General features: G+C 40.3%; 1 protein-coding gene across 1 annotated transcript in view; it reads left to right on the plus strand.

Moving 5' to 3' along the window:
• Positions 1 to 1,817: 1,817 nt before the first annotated feature.
• Positions 1,818 to 22,075, plus strand: part of LOC308368370 (NLR family CARD domain-containing protein 3-like) — a gene marked incomplete at both ends in the record, with an annotated part of 23,092 nt that continues 2,834 nt past the window's right edge. The window contains 6 exons of the mRNA XM_080842542.1: positions 1,818 to 2,073; positions 3,269 to 4,859; positions 5,344 to 5,520; positions 8,002 to 8,175; positions 17,947 to 18,120; positions 21,713 to 21,759. Coding sequence (XP_080698668.1) covers positions 1,818 to 2,073; positions 3,269 to 4,859; positions 5,344 to 5,520; positions 8,002 to 8,175; positions 17,947 to 18,120; positions 21,713 to 21,759 — 2,419 coding nt within the window. The remainder of the gene's footprint in view (positions 2,074 to 3,268; positions 4,860 to 5,343; positions 5,521 to 8,001; positions 8,176 to 17,946; positions 18,121 to 21,712; positions 21,760 to 22,075) is intronic.

A 22,075-nucleotide genomic window follows, 5' to 3' on the forward strand; every position in this document is an offset into this window, starting at 1 on the left:
CTTGAACAGAGAATACTTGGGACGAGTCCGATCAAAGAAGTTGCAATCATAGCAGAAGGGGCAAAGCGCTCACTGAGGGATGTTATATCCCTGCACTGTCCCTAATCAAGAGCACATTTTGCAACATCGCGTTCTCCTCAATGGTATATTGTTTTGTTTGCAAAGGAAGGAGGCCTACACGTGTCTCCGATCCACTCCCAATTGCTTCCCGCCTGAGTTCTATAGCCAGTGGGCTGTCAAGCAGGATGATTTGATAATTTTGATTGATTGATTTTTTTTTTTTTTTTTTTTATCTCCCAGTGCGTGGGGGGGTTCGTCCGAACCCCCTGAACCCCCCCTGGCTACGGGCCTGTTCATAGAGATGTTGTATGCATTGATGGTTGACTTACAGACCTCATCATGTGTATAATGAGATAAAACAATGTCAATGTCAATGTGTTATTGTTAAATATTTAATCACAATTAGTCGCATTTTTGTCATAGTAAACTCAAAATAAATTGTGATTAATCGCAAATTTGTATCTATTATAAATGTCCCTCCAATTATTTCTTTGCATCATTTTTATTTTAATGCTCTTATCAACATGGTCAGCCTTGTTTGTTGTTTGTTTGTTGTTGTTATCAACATGGAAAAGTGGATTGGCTTGCTTTATGCAATGTTATGCAATTGCCAAACAGGGCGGTACAAAATAAAATTATAAAGTGCACATTTCAGATAAACAAGGACTCAAGCCTATAGTGCAGTTAAATCATGGCATAATATTTTCTTTTTTTCAAGTTTGCTGTGAACATAAAAGTCAGGCCTCTTATCTCAAAAACAATGAACCGTAACAGTTAGGTTACCAATAAAAGGTAAGCATACTACTTATGTGCTTTTAGCCAGCTGCCTGTTGACAACTTCAGACAACAGTGGAGCTCACTTCTTTTGCACAACACACTTTAAAAGGTAAACGTTCTATTCAGAAGCTTTTTGTCATCCATTTCGCCGTATCGCGCTCACCATTCACTCAAACGTAATGGTAGCCTACTACACAGTTTGGGAGGGTAAAAATGACGTTAATCTAAAAAAATATTTTTTATTTCTGCGTGATAAAAATTTATAGCGTTAAAATGGGTTTGCGTTAACGCCATTAATAACCCGTTAAACTGACAGCACTACAGTAATAAATAGACATAAACAAACACACACACTAACACGCAAAAAGACACACACACACTGAAGGGACCGGTTATTTGATATTTATAGGTAATAATGATATGCCATAGTCAATAATTCCATCTTATTTGTACCTAGTATAAATATTACTTTTATTAGCATGTAAGCATTCCTGGGTGAGACTCTTTTGATATGACCTGGGGACAGAGGTGAGAAATCCCTTCCCCGTCTGGGTCGGCACAGAGAGTCTGCAGCCAGGGCCTATTTGACTAGGTGGTTACACCCCTAAACATTATGTATATAAGACCGTGTCCTTTAAGAGACAGGCAAATTATGCTGAGGTGAAATGCTGAGAAGCAGTGTGGATTTTCAACCTCTGTCTCAACAATGTTTGGCCGCCATTGTTTCAAGATTAAACCTGGAAATGACTGACAAATCCATGACTGAGTCTTTCAATATATGGTTTTAAAATTAAGTACTATCAACACACATACAAATAGAGAAAGTATTATTTCATTGTGAAAATTCAATTATGCTTTTAACAATATATATTTTTTTCATTTTTAACATGAACTATCCCCCAACATCTGGTCTATTTGAAAGCTGGTCCAGCCTGACCCCAAGCATCCAGTTCGTAGTTGACTTATATCCAGACCCCACAATGGCCTCATCCCTGAGGGAAGTGCTGAGGAACACTCTGGACAACCTCACAGGGGCCGATTTTAAGAGGTTTAAGCACTACCTTCGGGACCAGGGCCAAATTGCATGGGGAAAGCTGGAGAAGGCAGACTCAGATGACACTGTGGACTTGATGGTACAGGTGTACACCACAGGAGCTGGGGACATCATGGTGACCATCTTGAAGAAGATGACCCTCAACCAGAAGGCAAAGGACTTGGAGAGACATCTAAAAGAATGTAAGTGTGTAGTTCACAGTCTCTGATGAGGTGCCTGCTTATGTAGGCACATGTATTTATCGTATCTCTCTCTCTCTCTCTCTCTCTCTCTCTCTTTGACTTTCTCTCTGCTTTTTTTCTCTGTGAGTCTATCTGTGTCATTTCATCTCTTTCTCCTACTTTTCTTTGTCACCTCTTTTTTTCTCATTCACTCCCGTTTCTGTCTTTCACCTCTGTCTGACTGGGTATCTATATGTCGCTTCGTTCCCTCTGTATCTTTCTCTTTCATCTCTCACACGCACTCTATGACCCCCCCCCCCCCCCCCCCCAACCTCACTTTCCATTTATTTTTCTCCTCTTTCTTTCTCCCTATCTCACTTTCCCTCACTCTCCATCTCTCTCTTTGCTATCTGCCCCCTCTCCCTTTGCTATCTGCTATGACCCCCCCCCCCCCAACCCTCTCTAAGTGGGAGGCCAGCAGGTCAGAGGGGATGGTGGGATCAAATTGGATACCACCCACTCTGGAGGGACATCACCCATGCCACAACAAGGAGGGGGTAAGAACCCAAATCTCTGCAATTTTACATTTAGATCCAGTGGCATATTGTTTTTCAATAGAAACGCAGGTTGTTGAGGGGGTGGCTACAATCTAATGAAGCATCAGAGCTTAAGTCAGTGAAGATAGATCAACAGTTGTGTCACGTGTCCTTTATTGCTGATACAAAAATGGTACCACTATGGATGGGGTGCTGTTCAGGAAATATGTCAGTTATGGTTTTGTACAAATGCATTGGTCCCTATGTTTGCTAAATGTTTTTTTGGCATGTATACAGTATTGCTTTACTTACAATTGTTGGGTTTCATATGTATTGGTCATTATGCACTTGTATTGAACCTTGACTGGAACTGATAGTTTTGCATTTCACATATGAAAGAATATCAACCTTGGTGAATGTATATGTCAGACTTGGAGATTGATACACTGATATGTAGAGTTAAGTAAAAAGGAAGATTGTCAATGCAACATGTTATCATTAACAATGACACAAAAATAACTACAGAAATAACCAGAGAAAGATGGAAATAACATGCTACATTGATGATGCATACAAAGCTACAATGTGAATATCATATGAAGGTATCATGCAGTATGTACTATAAGCAGCCAATTATTTCCCCATTTCACCATTTTATATCTGACTGTTGTTGTCTTAAGATTCAAATGCAGCAGAGGAGGTTAAAAAGAGGAAATCATCACTGAAACTGAATCTTCAGGAGCAACTGAAAAAAAGGTTTCCTGCTGATGCGCTACAGTGCTACAGAGTACAAGATATCTACACTGAGCTTGACATTGTAGAGGGCTGCACAGGTGGGGCCATCAGTACACATGAAGTGTCGACAATTAATACTAGCGAGATTAGGAGAGGACTAAGCTCTGAATATAAGAAAATCAAGTTGGAAGACTTGTTCAGAAACAAGACAAAAGTTTTGACATTTGGAATTGCTGGCGTGGGGAAAACTTTTGCAGTGCAGAAGTTTGTCAGGGACTGGGTTGAAGGAAAAGCAGGTCAAGATATAGACTTGGTTTTTGTGCTTCTATTTCGGGAGTTGAACTTGAAGAAAGATAAGTACACCCTTCTTGATCTTCTTCAGATATTCTACCCTAATCTGGAAGATCTGAAAAACTTCCTTGGATTGAGTAAATGCAAAATTCTTTTTGTCCTTGATGGTTTGGATGAAAGTAGACTCAATCTGGACTTTGACAACTGGATTTCTAAGCTTGAAGCAGAGTCATCAGTAGACATGCTCATAACAAGTCTCATTAAAGGTACACTAGTGTCCTCTGCACTCCTCTGGGTTACAACCAGACCAGCAGCAGCCAGTTTGATCCCAGAAGGCTGCTTCAACTTGGTGACAGAGATTCAAGGATTCAATGACCTCCAGAAAATTGAGTTCTTTCAAAACAACATAAAGAATCCAGAGAGGGCCAAGGAAGTCGTTGATCATATCAACAAGAATAGAAGCCTCGACCTCATGTGTCACATACCAGTATTCTGTCATATTATAGCCAATGTAATGGACACAATACTGGAAGATCAAAGCAAAGAAGAATCAGTCAAAACATTGACGGGTTTGTACACACTGTATTGTGTCTCTCAGATAAAAATAATGAATGACAGATACCCAGAAAACAAGAAGATGAGTGCAGAGGGAAAAGGGCAGCTCCTTGTTAAACTTGGGAAACTGGCATTCAAAAATCTGGAGAAAGGCAGCCTGATCTTCTATAAGAAGGACTTGAAAGAGTGTGACATTGATGTAGATTGTGGAGCACTGCAGGCTGGTGTTTGTACACAGCTCTTCAATGTGGACAGTGAAGCTGGAGTGGACATCTTCAGCTTTGTGCACCTCAGTGTACAGGAATTCTTGGCAGCTCTTTATGTCCTTGAAAATGCATCTCATGGGGTAAATTGCCTCTCACAGACATGGTGGGAAAAGATCAGCTGGCTGCTTTCACACTCAAGATACAACCTTTTCAAGATGGCAGTGGATAAGTCACTGCAGAGCCGGAACGGACATTTGGATCTGTTTATCCGTTTCCTTCTCGGCCTGGCACAGAGGCAGGTGCAGCATAGGCCCCCCCTGAATGTGATGCTGCCACAATTAGCTGTCAGAGAAGTAAGCATTGAGAACATAGCTCGATACATGAAAAGGAAGATCAAGGAAGATATCTCACCAGAACGAGTCATCAACATCTTCCACTGTTTGAATGAGATAGGGGACAACTCACTGGTTGACGAGATCAACAGGTAATTAATACAGACCATTTCATAAATAGTACAATTAGTAGAGTATGATGTCAACATACCAGTGTCATATATTTGTTATTGAAACATACTAATAAGCAGGGCTCAGTTATTGGGAGGGGGGGGAGGGGGTGGTTCACTGTTGTAAACATATTGGGGTTTCCTATATATACTGTGACTGTTTGTGGTAAGGAAAATAATCATAAATCCATTGAAATCATGCAGTGTGTGCAATTATATTCCCCAGGTAAAGGAATAGTCCTCAAATTCATTATCTTAGTGTCCACAACAATCATCAGAATGTTTTTTATCCGTAGGAAATTGATGTTTGTCGATATTGATGCTATTTACTGCTGATTTTTATCATTTGTATTGCTCTTTTCATCTGGACTTTGTTTTGAAAGTAGAGAGGAGCATTCACTTTTTAAATAAGAGGCTTTTTAAGTATCACTAAGATTATGAATATTGTGTTTAAAATGATAATCAGGTACAGAAACTCGGCAGATGAGGAGAAGAACCTGACTACAGCCCAGTGTTCAGCTTTGGCTTATCTACTGCTGATGTCAGCTAAAGACTTGGATGAGTTTGATCTAAAGAAATACCTGAGATCAGAGGAGGGGCTCTGCAGACTGCTTCCTGTTGTGAAAGTCTCTCGGAGAGTTTGGTGAGTTTTTGCTGGGTTCTTGGATTAACCCTTTGTTGCCAGCACCTAAAATGACCGATTTAGGGTGCTTTCAATTAAAGCAGTGGTGTAAGAACAGTTTGTAACATATATTAATGTGTGACACATCATTTTAAATTGAAAAGTATGGAGTACAACACAGCACACAGTTTTTTCATTTTTAAAATATATTTGTTTATTAAAAATAGCATTATGCAAAATTGTATTAATTATGCGCATACATTATATACAATTTCTCATCTGAAGAGCAAAGTATACATTTGTATTAAAAGAATTCAGTGTCAAATCAAAGCATAATCAATCAGCCATATCACTCTAAAATTTCAGCTTGATCTGAGCAAAACCTCAAATGTTACAGCCCAATATCTGGCGTCCTCCACATTATGTACATTTCAAAATTCCAGTATAATTCTGTGTGATCAAATATGGGAGATTGCGTTACCCCAAGCATAGATTTGAACCTAGGTCTACAGGGTGCCAACATGCACTCTGACTGCCATACCAATGAGCCAGGCTCCATAGTCAGAGTAAGAGCACTATACTCATCTGTAGTGCAGCACTCCGTCACACTACCCTCCACTTCGGGAAGTGCACCCTTGTGCTTCATGCACATAGGCATTCCTCGCGCATCCACCAAGAGTACTTCTCCCATCGAGAGTGCCCCCCCACCTCCATACACACACACACACATGTGCTTTACCCATCTACGGGGCCCCTTACACAGGGTTCAACCTACCTGGGGGTCCCTCATACAGTTTTACGGCCACGCCTCAGATGACCTCACGGGAAGCCATCCCAAATCTCACATAATTTGTAGCAAACAGAGAGCATAGTCAACTCACCTGGCCTGGCTACAGGGTGCCAAACATTCACCCTCAAGCCCTTATGGCCATGTTACATGAGGTAGACCCCAGTGCTTAGGATGGAAATCATAAGCTCAGAGAAGTCAGAACTTTCCTTGACCATTTCAAAGAGCGCTGCAAAGCTCTGCATCAGCCCTTTCAAAATGTGTCCATTGAAAGATAAAAGCCCAGATCTGGAATTTGTCAATATATTAAAAGGTCCAACTATCCTGGCTTGTAGGCCTCTTGGCCCTTTCCCTCTTGGTCTCACACCTCTCCCTCTCGCTGGTCTTGGGTTGGCTGGCGGATTTTCAGGAGCACCATCATCGCTGCTCTCCTCGTGGCTAATATTCCATTACCTAAGCTGAAAATCAATTCAGATCAGAAAAAGGAACAGATCATTTTTCTATTCTTCATTTACACACACACATATATATATATATACAAGTTATTATTAATTGTTGTACAGTGCTGAAATAACAAGCACACAAAACCTTGAGGTCTCAAATCAACAACGAAATATTTACAGAACTACACAAAAACCATAAGTAACAGTCAAATTTTTGTCATGAATTAGGTAAAAAAAATATCTTGAAAGGAAAATAAATGCTCCTTTATCTTTTCTTCTAAATGCCTTGTAAGTCCCTGCTTGCTTATGCCTTTCAAATGCTAAAATGTAAACCCAGTAACATGTTGTTTGCTATTAGCACAAGGTGCGTTTGCGTCAGCGGTACTTTGCGGTAAACGAATCACATGTGAATGTTCGCCCTAACAAATTTCTTATAAATCTAGCCAAATTGATAGCCGAACACAATACTAAATACAAAGGTTTGATAAAGTTAATTATTTACTCCGAGAAACAAATGAGGAAAGCTTGCATGCATTTCAGTGACTACTTGTTGGGTGTGTGTATGATGAAATGTACCTTGTGATAGAAACGCAGTCGGAGTACTTTTCTCCGGCGGTTTCTTCTTCCAATCCTCGGTAAAAATTCAAACTTTTACTCCACTAGAAATCCATCCAGGACCACTCTGTACATTAGTTTCTTGGCCACTCATCATTCATTAGAAATGCTGCTTTTTCTTGTGCTGAAAATCCCTGTTTCTCTCTGAGGTGTCGCATACTCGCGGACGCCATGTTTGTTTTATCTAACCTCAGTCATGTCACTCGCGTAGCTTGATTTGACGAGCTCTGTGGGACTAGCCAATCAATAAAATGGATTTTAAAAGCAATATGATTGGATGGGTCTTGAGGTTCTGTAAAAAAAATGTTTTGCAAAAATATGTTATTTTCCGTTGTCATGGCACCAAAACGTCATCGTTCGAATAAGAACGATATTAACACGGAGCGGCACCAAGGGGTTAAAGCCTGGTTAACAACAATGATACAAGTTGGGACCCTTTTGGAAATGTATTCTGACAAACTGGATGAGAGAGATGCGTATAAAAATGCATTGTGTTGTTTAACTGTGTAAACATGAATAAAAGCATTAGAGTTGTATATGTAACTGAGATACCTCGACAATATGATGTTAAATCTTCATTTCCAAACAGGCTAAATCAGTTTCTATCAAATGTGCACATATATATTATTACATATATATTTAATATTTTTTAAACAGGCTTAATCAGTGTCACCTCTCCAAAGCAAGCTGTGAAATGATGGCATCCGTACTGAAAGGGACACCTTGCCATCTGAGAGAACTGGATATGAGTGTCAATTACCTGCAGGATGAAGGAATGGAGCTGCTCTGTGCGGGACTAAGATATCCACAATGCAAGCTGGAGACAGTGAGGTCAGTTATTCAATTCAATTCAATTAAATTCTATTTGTATAGCGCCATAACAATACAATTGCCTCTAGGCGCTTAACAGAGCCCAGAGCCTAAACCCCCTTAGTGCATGCACAATGGCAACAGGGGCAAGGAAAAACTCCCTGTGAGGCAGGAAGAAACCTTAGGCAGAACCACGGCACATAAGATCGATACTAACATGCATATCACATGACCATTTACGTACACTGGGCATGTGCTCTATGTAGGGTTGATTACCATGGACACAGGCATTGTTGCAGATCGCTTAAATAATAGCTCTCCTCCTGGGCATGTAGGCAGTTGTAGCATTATGAAACACAGATTTCAACTGCACAACAGCTTCTAGCAAAAGACAAAGATCAGCTACACTTGTAATTCGTTATCCATGTTGCATTTGCCACTGGTGGTTGAGGCTGATACTGTTGTTTTCCTCAGGAAAAGGGTCACATGATATAAGCGTGTCAAATCAGGGAAGGATGTGTTGTGACTAAGGCTCATTCAGGAATCGAACGTGGGTGGCTGCGTCATCGTTTCCAAAAGTGCTGTGACTAAAAAGACCCAGTGTTCACCAAAATTCACACTCAAGTTTACCTCAACAGAGTATAATTTTATTCAATATGCATATCAGACTCACTCATGTCTCATGTCCTGGCAGACAAGAGAGAGGCAAAGGCTCACTTCTAGACTGCAGCAGATGAGAGAGAAGCAAAGTTAAACACATCACACCAGGTTAATATAGTATGAAGCTAGTGTTCTCTGTTACCAAAAGCACTAGAGATAACTTAGTGGTGGGTCTCCCACATCCTAGGTCATCTTGCCATTCTTTTTGCAACATACTGTATTGCATCAGCAATGCATAAAAGAAGGATTTATACGTAGTTCTTCCCATCAGCCCTTCTTTTACTCACACACAGACAAAAGGTAGCATTTTAAGCACTTGTACAGAGAAAGAGGTTCAAGTTCAAGTATTTATTTGTCATATACACAGAAAAACAGAGTCAGACTGGGCATTGAAATTATTAGGACAAGACACCTCACAACAACCTACCATAGAATAACATAAAATACATAACATAAAAAGTACTCTGAACATAAATTCCACATATAATAAACATATAATAAATCTACAAAATAAATATAGCTGCAAGCAGCGATGTGGTTGCCAAGCAGGTCCGATGACCTAGAAGAAGCCTTCGATACACTCAGAAGAGACTTTTGATATACTCAGGAGAGGCTGGGTTCGAACCGATAAGGCTACCAACAACAGGACACTTATCACCAACTCACTTACCTAGTGAGCTATTGTAGGTGATGGAAAATTCAGAGTTCAGTTACTGTGTCAAAATAGGAGTGTTTTTTCCTGTGGCAATGGTTGTCAAATTTGGACCAAGTTTAAACAGCTGTAATTCAGTCCTTTTGACAAGTCGAGGTGATTGTGGTCTGAAGATAATCTGTGCCAAATTTGGTGAATATTTGATATTCACCAAAAACATTATTTTCATTCATTCAAAATGGCAGCCACATCAATTTTGCCACATCAATTTGATTGACTGTAACTAACAAACGGTTGCGAAAATCAATACGCCAGGGGATAACTTTTGTGAGGCTTGGTCTGAAGATCATGTGTGGCAATTTTTGAAGAAAATTCTACAAGAATTGTAGGAGCAGTTGCGAAAAAATGCTTTTCTTTAACATTGGAATTAGCAGAAAATCTATAAAACTGTTTATGATGTAATAGAGTGCGTTGAACTCGTCTTGATCCTGGGAATCCAACGATACCTCATTGTGGAAAATGTGGCATATTGTTCAAAAGTAACATGTGTAAAAACATCTTCAACTTTGACCCATTGGTGGCGCTTGAGGGTTGGAGTGGGAGACATGAAACTAGGTGAAATTTATGAGGGGACTGGTCCAAATAAGTGTGCCAAATTTCACAACTTTTGACCATGCAGTTCTAGGGGCTGCCATAGACTCCCATGGCAGAAGAAGATGATGCGTAATAATAATGAATAGAAAACCAATAGGTGGCTTCACAGCTTCGCCATCTGCTAAACATATAATACACATAAAGTAACCTAAACTAACCTAATATACCTATAATAACCTAAAGACAAATCAAATGTGCCTGGTATCAGGTAGTGCAATATTACTGTAGTGCAAACAATGGAAAACTGTAACATGTAAAGTGAAAGGTGCAAGACTGTATCACTGTCCATTTAAAAGCCTGATGGCCCTTGGAAAGAAACTGCTCTCCAATCTACTGGTGCGAAATTGAATACTTCGGTAACGCCTACCAGATGGCAAAGGGGAAAATATTTTATAGGATGGATGGTAGCAGTCTTTAAGGATCCTGCCAGCTTTCCTGATGCATTGTGTATGGAAGATGTAAAGGGCTGGGAGCTCCCTGCCTATGATAAACTCCGCAGACCTGACCACACTGCGTAGGGCCTTACGGTCCTTGGCTGTGCAGCTCCCGTACCACACTGTGATGCAACCAGTCAAGATGCTCTCTATAGTACACCTGTAAAAGTTAGTGAGGATGACTGATTCCATATCAAACCTCTTCAGTGTCCTGAGAAAGAAAAGGCTTCACAAACTTCACGATGAGATTTGAACTGTGCGTAGCCGCACAGTCATGCATGAACAAGCAGAACAGGAGGGGGCTGAGCACACAGCCATGGGGGGTGCCTGTGTTGGTGATTACTGTGGAGGAGGTGCGGTCACCGATTCTCACCACCTGTGGCATCCCCGTCAGAAAGTCAAAGATCCACCTGCATAGGGAGGTGCTTAGAGAAGAGTCTGGAGGGGATGATGGTGTTAAATGCGGAACTGTAGTCAATGAAAAGCATTCTTACGTATGTATTCCCTTTGTCCAGTTGGGAGAGGGCGGTGTGCATAGTCAGGGCGATGGCATCGTCAGTAGACCTATTGGACTGGTATGAAAACTGCATAGTGTCCAGGGAGGGAGACAGTGAGGAGCAGATGAAGGATTTAACTAGCCGCTCAAAGCACTTCATTATGACAGAGGTCAGTGCTACAGGGCGATAGTCATTCATGCAGATGGCCTTGGTTGTCTTGGGCACAGGGATGATGGTGGTCCTTTTGAAGCAGGTGGGAAGTACAGACATGCTTAGGGAGAGGTTAAAGATGTCGCTGAAGACCCCGGCTAGCTGGTCAGCGCAACCCCTAAGGGCCCTACTTGATATGCCATCTGGGCCCGGTGCCTTGCAAGGGTTGATCTTTTTGAAGCAGTGCCTCACCTCAGCTACAGTTAATGTAGGCACACCACTGGATAGGTCTTCAGGTAACTCCACTGCAGGGGGGTCACTGTCCCTCTCAAAGCGAGCGTAAAAGGCATTCAGCTCGTCTGGATGTAGGACAGAAGACTGGCTCTCACTGTAACTCCCCTCTGTATAGTCAGAGGTGTCCGCACATAAGAATAAAAGTTACACAGGAACACAAAAAAGCCATGTTTTAGTACCGAAAAAACATAAAAGTAATGCAAAGGCATCAAACAATCAGCTCACAAAGGCATTTGATTAACTCTTTGGTGACTGCCCCAAAATTGACAATTTTTAGTGACTTTTTGTAAATCTTGGATATCTCTGCAAATATTGAACATAACACCATATATTATGATTCATTTTAAAGGGTGATGAATGTAGAATCAATTTAGAATAGATTTTGAAAAATAATTCTCTCAATTTAAATTATTAATACATAATTTATGCTAATTTATGCGGCGATATTTCTGAAATAAAACACAAAATGTAGGTGTAATCTGCTGTGGTTGCCATCATGTTTAAATTACTGCAATTGTGCAAACGCTAAGTTTTAGTATATATTGTAAGGAATCTTCCTGCCAAGTTTGGAGTCAATTTGAGAAAATCTTCATCTCCTTTCATGCATCTATAGGTTGCTGAAAAAACCGGAAAAACATATTTATTTAGAAAAAAACATAATTTTTTCCCAAAAAAATATATTTTCTGTATCTTGTTGAAACGACAATGTATTTGCCTAAATAGATATAAAACATGTCACTATAGAACATTTGAACAACATGAACAACAATTATTTGATCAGGTTACTTCAATAAACAAACATGGCATGGAAGGTCAAGAGTGACCTATTTGTGGTAGCCCTTACTGTGCCAAACTTGAAAACTACAAAGCTATTACGAGAAATAACAACACAAATGCAAGCATAGAAATATATAAGCATTTATTTTGGTTGATCAAGATACAAAACAAAAGAACTATGAGACAGAAGTGATAGCATTGTATAAAATAATTTGTATCGCGATCTAAATGCGGGACATATGACACGAACGAATGCATGAATGACACGTCATTCCACGTGGAACCAAAACACTGGAAACACATCGGTTATTTCAAGAAAACGTCTAATAACTTCCAATAACCCCTTCCAAATAATAATATAATGTTCAAACGTTTAGTATTAATAAAAATTATGTATATATTGATGGCGCAAAAAAGCGGAAATTGTAATGTAAGGATAAACAGCGTGTCGTTCAGAAGTCAACATAGACGCATCTCACCTCAATTCTTGATCAGATCACAATCATTCATTAACAGATTGTCAAGTTCTTACTCTTCTCCACTGCTCATCCTACCAGTTGAACTATCTGCATCGTTATCCTCTTCATTGTCCGTTTGTAAACAAAGCTGAACCGCTTGATCGAGCGTATACACTTTGCTTGAAAACGCCATGTTTGAAATGAAGCGCCGTCAATTATTTTTTCCGGTAAAACGTCTCTAAACCAATGGTATTTGAGATTGGGTACTCAAATAAAATACATCCTTGTGATTGGACAACTGTAAACAACATTTTCAGTACCATGGGAAGAAGATTGAGTGAAATAGAACACGAATGTAACCAGATACGTGACCAGTCATGAGTGACCGAAATTTGAATGGACCGTCACCAAAGAGTTAACACACATACATTAGTACATACATGATTAAAGTCCAAGTTTCTCTATCACTCAGCAGTGTAGAGCAGGCGCCAGGCGTAAAAATAATAACTGTTTTGAAACTAAAATGTATAAGAGTGGATGTACCCTTAGTCTGGGGTGCATCTTCTTTCTATTCTTACATTGATTTGCATGCTGCTCCTTTTCCTAAACTCCAAGAAGTCATGGTTGCAAATGTTCTGCTGATATCACAATTTGCAACCACTTCTAGTCCCCTCATCTTCTCTCAGTCACAACATGCTGCAGCCTGATGGCAATCAGTGATGCTGTCAGAGACGTCTGTCTCAACCAAAACTTCCCAGGAGTTCTGTGGGTGGATCCAATTGGCTCTGGTGCCCATAGCAACAGTGTTGTTACACTCCTTCCTCCCCTTTTGCTTTCTCCACTTCTCTCAGGAACTGCTCAAATTGCAGTCCCACCTGCCAGAGGAAAGAAAAAAAGAGAAAATAAAGAGTGACTAAAAGCCTGTGAACATTGAAACATGAGAAAATGTATACCAAAATTGAAAAAATAAGTTTCAGACTAAAAAAAAAACTTTTAACAGTATATGGACATGAAGAGAGTGGAAATGATTGGTCAGAATTCACGCAGTTGATCCTTATTTAGTTCCTGATTCTCACAACATGGAGCAATACACTAACAAAAGGGTGGCAACCTAATGACACAAATGGTTGAACCTCAGTAAAATGTCAGCAGGCATATGAAGTAATTAGATGTCATTGGTTATTTAATAACTTTGACCCAAGATATGGATTGACAGTCAATCAGTGGGGTCAGAATTGTTGTGTTGTATAATCGCTGCCTATCAAGACATTTGCAGTGTTCAAGTAGAACTGAGACAAAGGGTCCCATTTGTATTGTTTGAAGTAAATGTCTGTTAATCCGTTTCAAAATCAATTGAAATTTTTCAGACAGAGAGGTTCCCCAAGGAGGCCAAGGAGGCCAAGATATGTTATTAATTTCATACCACAAGAATGGAGACCTCAGTCAGGCAATGGTAGAAAAATCTGAAACATTGAGGCGCATCAAGGGAGAGAGCGCATGCCTTCACATAAAGATGCATGGCACATAAAGAAGCATTGCTTCTCTAACTACACAGGGAACAAACATGACTAAATATTTTATCAGTTGAAAGGGGAGGAGTATACATCACAGAGCTCAGATCACATGGGCCACCCTGCATCCGGAGTTAGAGCCAATTCAGCATATAGACCTTTAATGAAAGTGCACAACCCCACAGTTTACAAAGCATAGAAATGTGCTAGATTAGTTTGCTGTCCATGCACTGTTTCAGTTCATTTGGATCCTTATTTGATGGTTAAAGTGTCAATGTCTGTATCATTCTAAACTTGCCATGACATGTTTTACTCTCTGTCTCTTTACCTCTCACTCTACGCAGACTTAAAGATTGTAAGCTAACAGAGGAATCCTGTAAGGTTGTAGCCTGTGTTCTGCAGTCATCGGCGTCCCTGACAGAACTGGACCTCACAAACAATGACCTGAATGATTCTGGTATTCAGCTTCTCTCTGGAGGACTAAGTAGCCCTCACTGTAAACTACAGACATTAAGGTTGGTATTTGACTTTCATTCTAATATCTAGTATCACTCCTGATTGGAGCTTTTGATGCATGTGCTAGATAAGTTTGCTGGGTAAGATCTGTTCTGTCTGTACAAAACCATCTGCATTTTGGAGAAAGTGAAGGAACACTCCTGCCACATATCAATGTCTTCTGGTACACTACATAGATGTAATGGTGTAATGAAGGTTTGACACAGATTATCCAATGCTTGGGTGTAGATGGTCAGTAAATTGTTTCAGAGTGGTTCTCAAAGTGATATTTCTTCAGGGGATAATTATTATTACTTTGAACCATGGTATGTCCAGTCAACCAGTATAGGTCAGAATTGTTTTGGACTTGGATACCAACATTTTGCACTTCTATAATCTCTGAGCCAGCCGAAAAACATTGAATCGGTTTTCATGATTTATTTTCATTCTTCACTGTAAGAACATTTGTAGTGTTTAAAAAGAACTGATACAAAGGGTCCCATTTGTATTGTTTGTATTAAAAGTCTATTAACCCGGGGGGCACTGTGGCGCAAGCCGACAAGCCCCCCATTTACGGGCTTCATTGCCCGTGGGGACACAGGTTCAAGTCTGGCCTGATGTCGTTTCCCGGTCCTCTACCCATCTCTTCTCGGCCTCTCTTCCTGTCATACACTTCGCTGGCCTATACAATTAAAGGCATGAAAAGCCCAAAAATAAATCTACTAATGCAAAACACGGCAGGTGAAATATCGATTTTTGTTATGCCCTGGTCAAATTTGAGATTTTGGGCTAGTTTGCCTCTTTAACACTCTAAGGTCCAAGGCCTTTTAGACTTTTCTAAGTTGTCTGACATGCCTTGATGTTTTTGTACATTTTGCTTAACTAAAAACATTGATGCACAAATGGAATATATGATTCTATTCTAGAAGACATCAGCAATAATATCATGTAAGTAAAAGGAATGTAGTCAAAAATAGTTTAATTTAAATCAAATGTAAACATACCCTTGTTTCAGAGGTGCTCAGACTTTGTACAAAAACACATTGTAAAGATTTATTCACAAGACTTTTTATTTCTGAGCCTTGTAAACATAGGTGTTGGCTAAACACATGTTAGTTTAGCACTCAGAAAGTATGTCTTGTTTCACTACCACATATTTATAATTTCAGAGTGTCCTGTGCCATTCCTAAATCTGTGCCCCTACAAATGCATATTGATGAGTTGGTGTGAACAAACCTGTGACACCTCTCGCAAAGACAAAGGCCAAATCCTAATGGCCCTAGAATGACTTGGTGGCCCAAAACCCCCGGAGTGAATCTTGCCATACCATGACCCAATGGAGATCACTGAATCACCATCTCCTTATAATATGAATAGCTGTCATTTGCTAATGGGTGGGTCCTTAGCAGCAGAAACCCCACTCAGATACTAGAAAGTGCAACACATCAGTTCTATTCCCCTGACAAAGTGCTTATTTATTTTAAAATTTTGAACTGTATATATTATGAAACAAAAGGGTTCAATGTTTCCGTGGTTGTTCTTTTTATGTCTCTAAGACGAAAACTCGCGGAGCTTAACATTTTTTTTGACAAAAAAATAAAAATATCCCGGACGAGGGATATAGACCTTAGACAGTTAACTTTTTATCTTTCATACTACCATAAAGAAAACGTCAAAATGACACATTTATGTGTCTGTTTCACTGCATTTAGTTCAGCCGCGGCATCCATTTTCTCCTAAATTTATCAAGAATTCTTCCTTCGACCGCGTTCAGCGTTTCGTCTTTTTACACGACATCTGTCATGTCTGGTATGATTTTAAAGCTCTGAGCCTCGACCAGAAGGCTGTGTAATCCACATATGGGCATTTCCTTTCTTTACAGCAACCAATTCTGACTTTAAAGTCGATTCATTGGCTGACGGCGCTTTTCTGCTAACGTGATTCGCTCAGTGCCTGACGTGTTGTCTTTAAATGCGGTTTTCTCAAAATGAGTGTTTTTTCATTTTTAGGTGCACATTTCTCAGCCAATGTAGAACCTAGGTACACCACACTTCACAGTTTCACACATGGCATTGTTATGAAGACATCTACTCATGTATTTATTTATGCCAGATGTATGGGTCATTTTACCTGGAAATCATGGCGAAAATAGGGTTTTAAGGCCATGGATAGTATATTTTGATTTCCCAGGTCATAAAAGCAGATATCCTAAAATCCATGTGAGGATTTTTTGGCATTTGATGTATAAACAAAAATAAAAAAAGAATTTTGGTCCTGGCTTTATCACAGTTTAAGATTGTTGCACCGGAAATATGTGCAAAAACGTGCATATTTAATGAGATTCAGCCTAATTAGCATAATTAAATATGCACAATTCAAAAACTTGTAATATATTTCTTTCTTTAATGATGTATGTAATCAACTGGTAAATGTTTACCCTATTCACCTGCCATGTCTGGCCTTAACCCGTTTGAAATAAATCGAAATTTCTCGGAAACAGAGGTGCCTCAAGGAGGCCAAGATATGTTAGGAATTTCAAAACACAGGATTAGGGACCTAAGTCAGAGAATGGTAGTAAAATCAAGAACAACAAGGCGCATCCAGGGAGAGAGAGCATGCCTTCACATAAAGATTCAACAACTTCTCTAACTAGACAGGCAACAAACATGACTAAGTACAGTATTTTATCAGTTCAAAGGAGAGTCCATCAAAGAGCTCGGATCACGTGGGCATCCCTGGGTTCAGACTCAGGAGTTAGAGCAACCCTATGACCTATGAGACATAACCAAAACACCCCAATCACTGAGAAACACACAGGCACACATATAGAAATGGCACATTTAGGAACACACAGCTATATGCTTACCCTACTTCTAATTATAAGAAACATTGAGGCATGTGAGAAGAGTAATAGGACATTAATATAATAACTATAATTTAGTTCTGAATAGAATATCTCAGATAAATGAAGAAAGAAAAAATAAGGGATTCTAAAAATAGGTTAATTTTGAGATTTTCTTTAAAAAAAAACTAAAAATGGATCCCTTAACTTTAATTTTCATTCATCATCAGCTCTGTTTTAAAGCAGACCGAGTCAGTTTATTAATGTTGATAGTAATTTAACAATATTAAGTAATTTGCAAATGCCTTGCATACATTTTAATGCATGTTTCTTCTCTAATAATGAAGAAAAATGATATCTTGTTTCAGACTGTCTGGTTGTCTCATCACACACAAGGGCTGTTCTTTCTTGGCCTCTGCCCTCAAATCAAACCCCTCCTACCTGAAACAGCTGGATCTGAGCTACAATCACCCAGGAGACTCAGGTGTCAAAGAGCTCACAGACAGACTGAATGATCCTAACTGTAAACTAGAGACTTGCAGGTGAGTGCTGGGTGTTAATCTGGGTGTGTATAACATTTTAAACAGTTGCTGAGGGCAACAAGGCTCATGGGGTGTGGAGGGAGATTCATATGTAGCGGATGGGGAACGTTTTTTCACTAAGAGCACCAAGTCTGGACTGCTGGAGGTGCATCGTCTTTCTATTCCTACATGGATGTGCATGATGCTCCTCTTCCTAAACTCCAGGAAGTCATGGGTTCACATTTCCTGCTAGTATCACCAGTCAGCAGCCATTTAGATTCCCCTCATCGTCTCTCAGTAACAGCATTCTGCAGCCAGGACTGATGGCAGTCAGTTCTGCTGCCAGACGTCAGTCTCATCCAAAGTTTCCCAGCAGTGCTGTGGGTGGATCCAGTTGGCTCTGGTCCCCATAGCATCAGCGTTTTTACACTCCTTCTGTTGGCACTGCAACCTCAATGTTGTACAGGTTCAGACCCTTCTGAGACACAAAACACCAGACACAACTGAAGTTTACCAGTTTTATTTTAGAGGCCCAGCAGCCACACACACTTAGTTACACACACAGTCCCTGGGCAAAATACAGTATGTGGTTAGACCAGGCCTATCGCCACATACAGGGGCTAAGCACAGTAGCCACAGACAGGCACCACAAAGAGGGAGGAGAACAACACTATTAGCAGAAAGGCCAATTGGAAATAATAAATACAATATATTGGAAAAGAAACACAAAAGTAAAGACCCCATATGACTCAGCCACTGCAACCCTCAGCTAGGCACAACACTGGCATTATAATACAGGCGTGAACAAAACACATGATAAAGCTACACCACCATTAAGGGTGGCTAATTTACTCCACGCACACACTCTTTAGGTTACACTCAACTCCTCAGTGAAATATATCGTTGGGGCTGGGTGGAAATGCTACACAGAATATCGGCATATTCCATCAGATTTCCCGTGAAAACACCACTGTTATACCTTAATATAACAGACCTCTTTTTTAGCTTACATTTGAGTTGAAGTCAATACAATACACAAATTAGCATAAAGGGTATGTCTGTGGTCTGGTTCAAAGTGTAAGTTGGGGACATGATAGGCATGGGGTCTTTGGGGACGTGTCTAAATCCTCACGCTTTGGCCTTTTCCAGTTCCTGAGTCTCACAAACTTGAAGAGTGTGACATACAAACACAAACACACACTATGTGGCAGCTCAGCTCTCAGCAAGATGCAACAAGGTAATTCCTCAAAGGCAGTTTTAGGATTCAGCAGGGAAAGGACCCAATCGCAGACCGGATGTTCACAAACTTGGGATTTATTCACAAAAAACACAGCAGATCCTTGCAAAAACGCCAAAAGTATTACAAAAGCAGACAGAGTTGCTTACCATCCAAACTGGACTGAAAACTAACATTTCGTTACGAACCGACAGGGAACACAGGACAGACTGAACTTAAATAACAGAGGGGGAACTAGACGTGAAGACACAGGCAAACTCAAACAAGGTTAATTAACAAGACACAGGTGAACTACAAACAAGGTTAATTAACAAAACACAGGTGAACTAAACCAAGGTTAGTTAACAAGACAAAGGTGAACTGAAAACAAGGTTAGTTAACAAGACACGGGTAAACTAAAACCAGGTTGATTAACAAGACACAGCAGGAACCAATTAGGGAAACAAACTAAGTGATTAACAAGGCAGGTTTGGTAGGGGATGGAAAACATAGATATCTATAATAAAGGCTAGATAAGTTGCCCGCGTTGCTGGCTGACGGAGTCAAATGTCCGCACAATTCGGCCATTTTGAGACGGAATAGCTCGCTCAGATAGGTGCCATAAATACACATGCACAAGCTATTTATGTAAAATCAATAGGCTACTAAAACTCAGCATACAGAATGGCAACAGGAGATAAATGTATACTTTTATTATCAACTTTTTAAAAGCAATATTACTGATATAATAAAATACAGGTGATGCCACGGGATCTCGTTTCAAGGGAACGTTCAATAGAACAGACTGCACAAAATTCTGGCATCTTCATTGGCAATAAAGTCAGCAATTTCCTGTGGAAATCATAATGTAGATGTTTAACAAACCAACCCGATTGGAAATCATGTGCAACTTCAGTTTTATTATGTGCAACTTAAGTTGTATTGAAAAGAAAGAACAATTATGCCTCGCCAATTGATGTAAAATGATTGAATGAAACACAATAGCCGTGATACACAATAAAGCTGCACATTTCAACATGTTCAAGCATCAAGAATTATTACCAAGGTAATGACGTTTGTAAATCAAGTAATTTGTAAATCCGTCAAGATTTCCGCGAGATATGAGTGTAAACGATTGTGAAGATCACTGACGTTACCTACCGTACCACTGATCCCTCCCGGAACTATTCCGTCCTTAAAATGGCCTCCTGTGCGGACATTCACGAGTCCGTCGTTGAACCCCCTTGATGGAAAAAACCAGGACATGGTGGAAGGCAGGTGGAGGCGGAGCTCAGACCGACACAAAGAAGCACATGGCACTGATAAACAAACCCAGGGAAACACATGGCAAAAAAACACACAAGAAACACGTGACAAAAAAGGGCAAACACAAAACAGACAGAGCAGGATCCTGACAGGCAGGTTCTTTATTAAGGCTTCAAACTTACAACAAAGGTAGTCAAATGAACAGAAAATGGGGTAAACCCTCCGGCTTACAATCAGAGCTACCGGCACCTTCCCCTCTGTCTCTCTCTCCCTCCCGTCAGCCCCGCTTCTCACTGGCTCTTTAAAGTCTTTGTCTGACTAGTTGCAGATAGCTTACTGCCACTTACTTACTGACCCGTCTATGCGAAGTAACTGATGATGTTGGTGCTGATATCCTCTGTTCCTTCTCCTCGGGTCCACAATCATCTCTTTAGTTTTGCTGACATTGAGGGAAAGATTGTTCATATGGCACCATGTCACTCAGCTTGACCCCTCACTCCTGTGCCCTGTCATCACCACCAGTGATCAAGCCTATGCCAGTGGTGTCATCAGCAAACTTGATGATGAAGTTGCTCTCATAGGTGGCAGTGCAGTCATGTGTGAAGAATGTATATAGCAGGGGGCTCAGCACACAACCTTCATGGCAGCCAGTGTTCATGATTCATGTCTGTGAGCAGAGAGGCCCAATGCAGACAGATTGTGTTCTGCTAGTGAGGAGGTCCATGATCCAGCTGCAGAGGGAAGGAATATATGGGCCATGAGTAGTTTGTCTGTTAGTGTGGGTGTTGACGGTGGTGGTGAATACTGAGCTGTAGCTAATGAACCACATTATAACATGGCTGTCTTAGATTGCTGTGGAGATCCTTGGTTGAGCTGATTTGTTGATAGGGAAACTGAAAGGGGTCCAGTGTGTCTGTGTACAGCTATGTCAACTGTCCTGAAAAATATGCCAGGTGTATCCAGACTATGAAATACATTACTGTTTTATATTGCATAGTTTTTTCCCTGTTAATCTACAAAGCGTGTATCGATTTGATTGATTAAAATTATACACTGATAACAAATTATTTCACATGCTAAACTCACTGTTTTGCGCCTCTACTGTATTTTATTCTCCCCTTCTTTCTTGAGGTACGACCATGGAGGAGAGTTCAGGATTAAACCAGGAGTGAGAAATTGTGAGTGATTTTGTTTATTTTCCTTGAAAAAATAATATGCATTATTGTGTATGAACACATGGAAACATTGATGGGTGTGTGAATGAAAAAGAGAAAGGGGTTGTGTATGTTTATAGGTTTAGCAGTGCATGCGATCGTGTGAGTGTGTGTGATCAGGGTCCCTTCAGGATGGGAGGCTGATGTTTCTATGGTCATTTTCTGATGCCATTTGACTTGATCATTCTAAAACATGAACATGAATGTGATCTAATCGACTCCCAGCTCATACAGCTGGTTCTGAGCAACTGCAATGTCTGGCCCTGAAAACTGCTGCCAG

This window comes from Sprattus sprattus, assembly GCF_963457725.1.
Source record: "Sprattus sprattus genome assembly, chromosome: 1".
Lineage (NCBI taxonomy): Eukaryota > Metazoa > Chordata > Actinopteri > Clupeiformes > Clupeidae > Sprattus > Sprattus sprattus.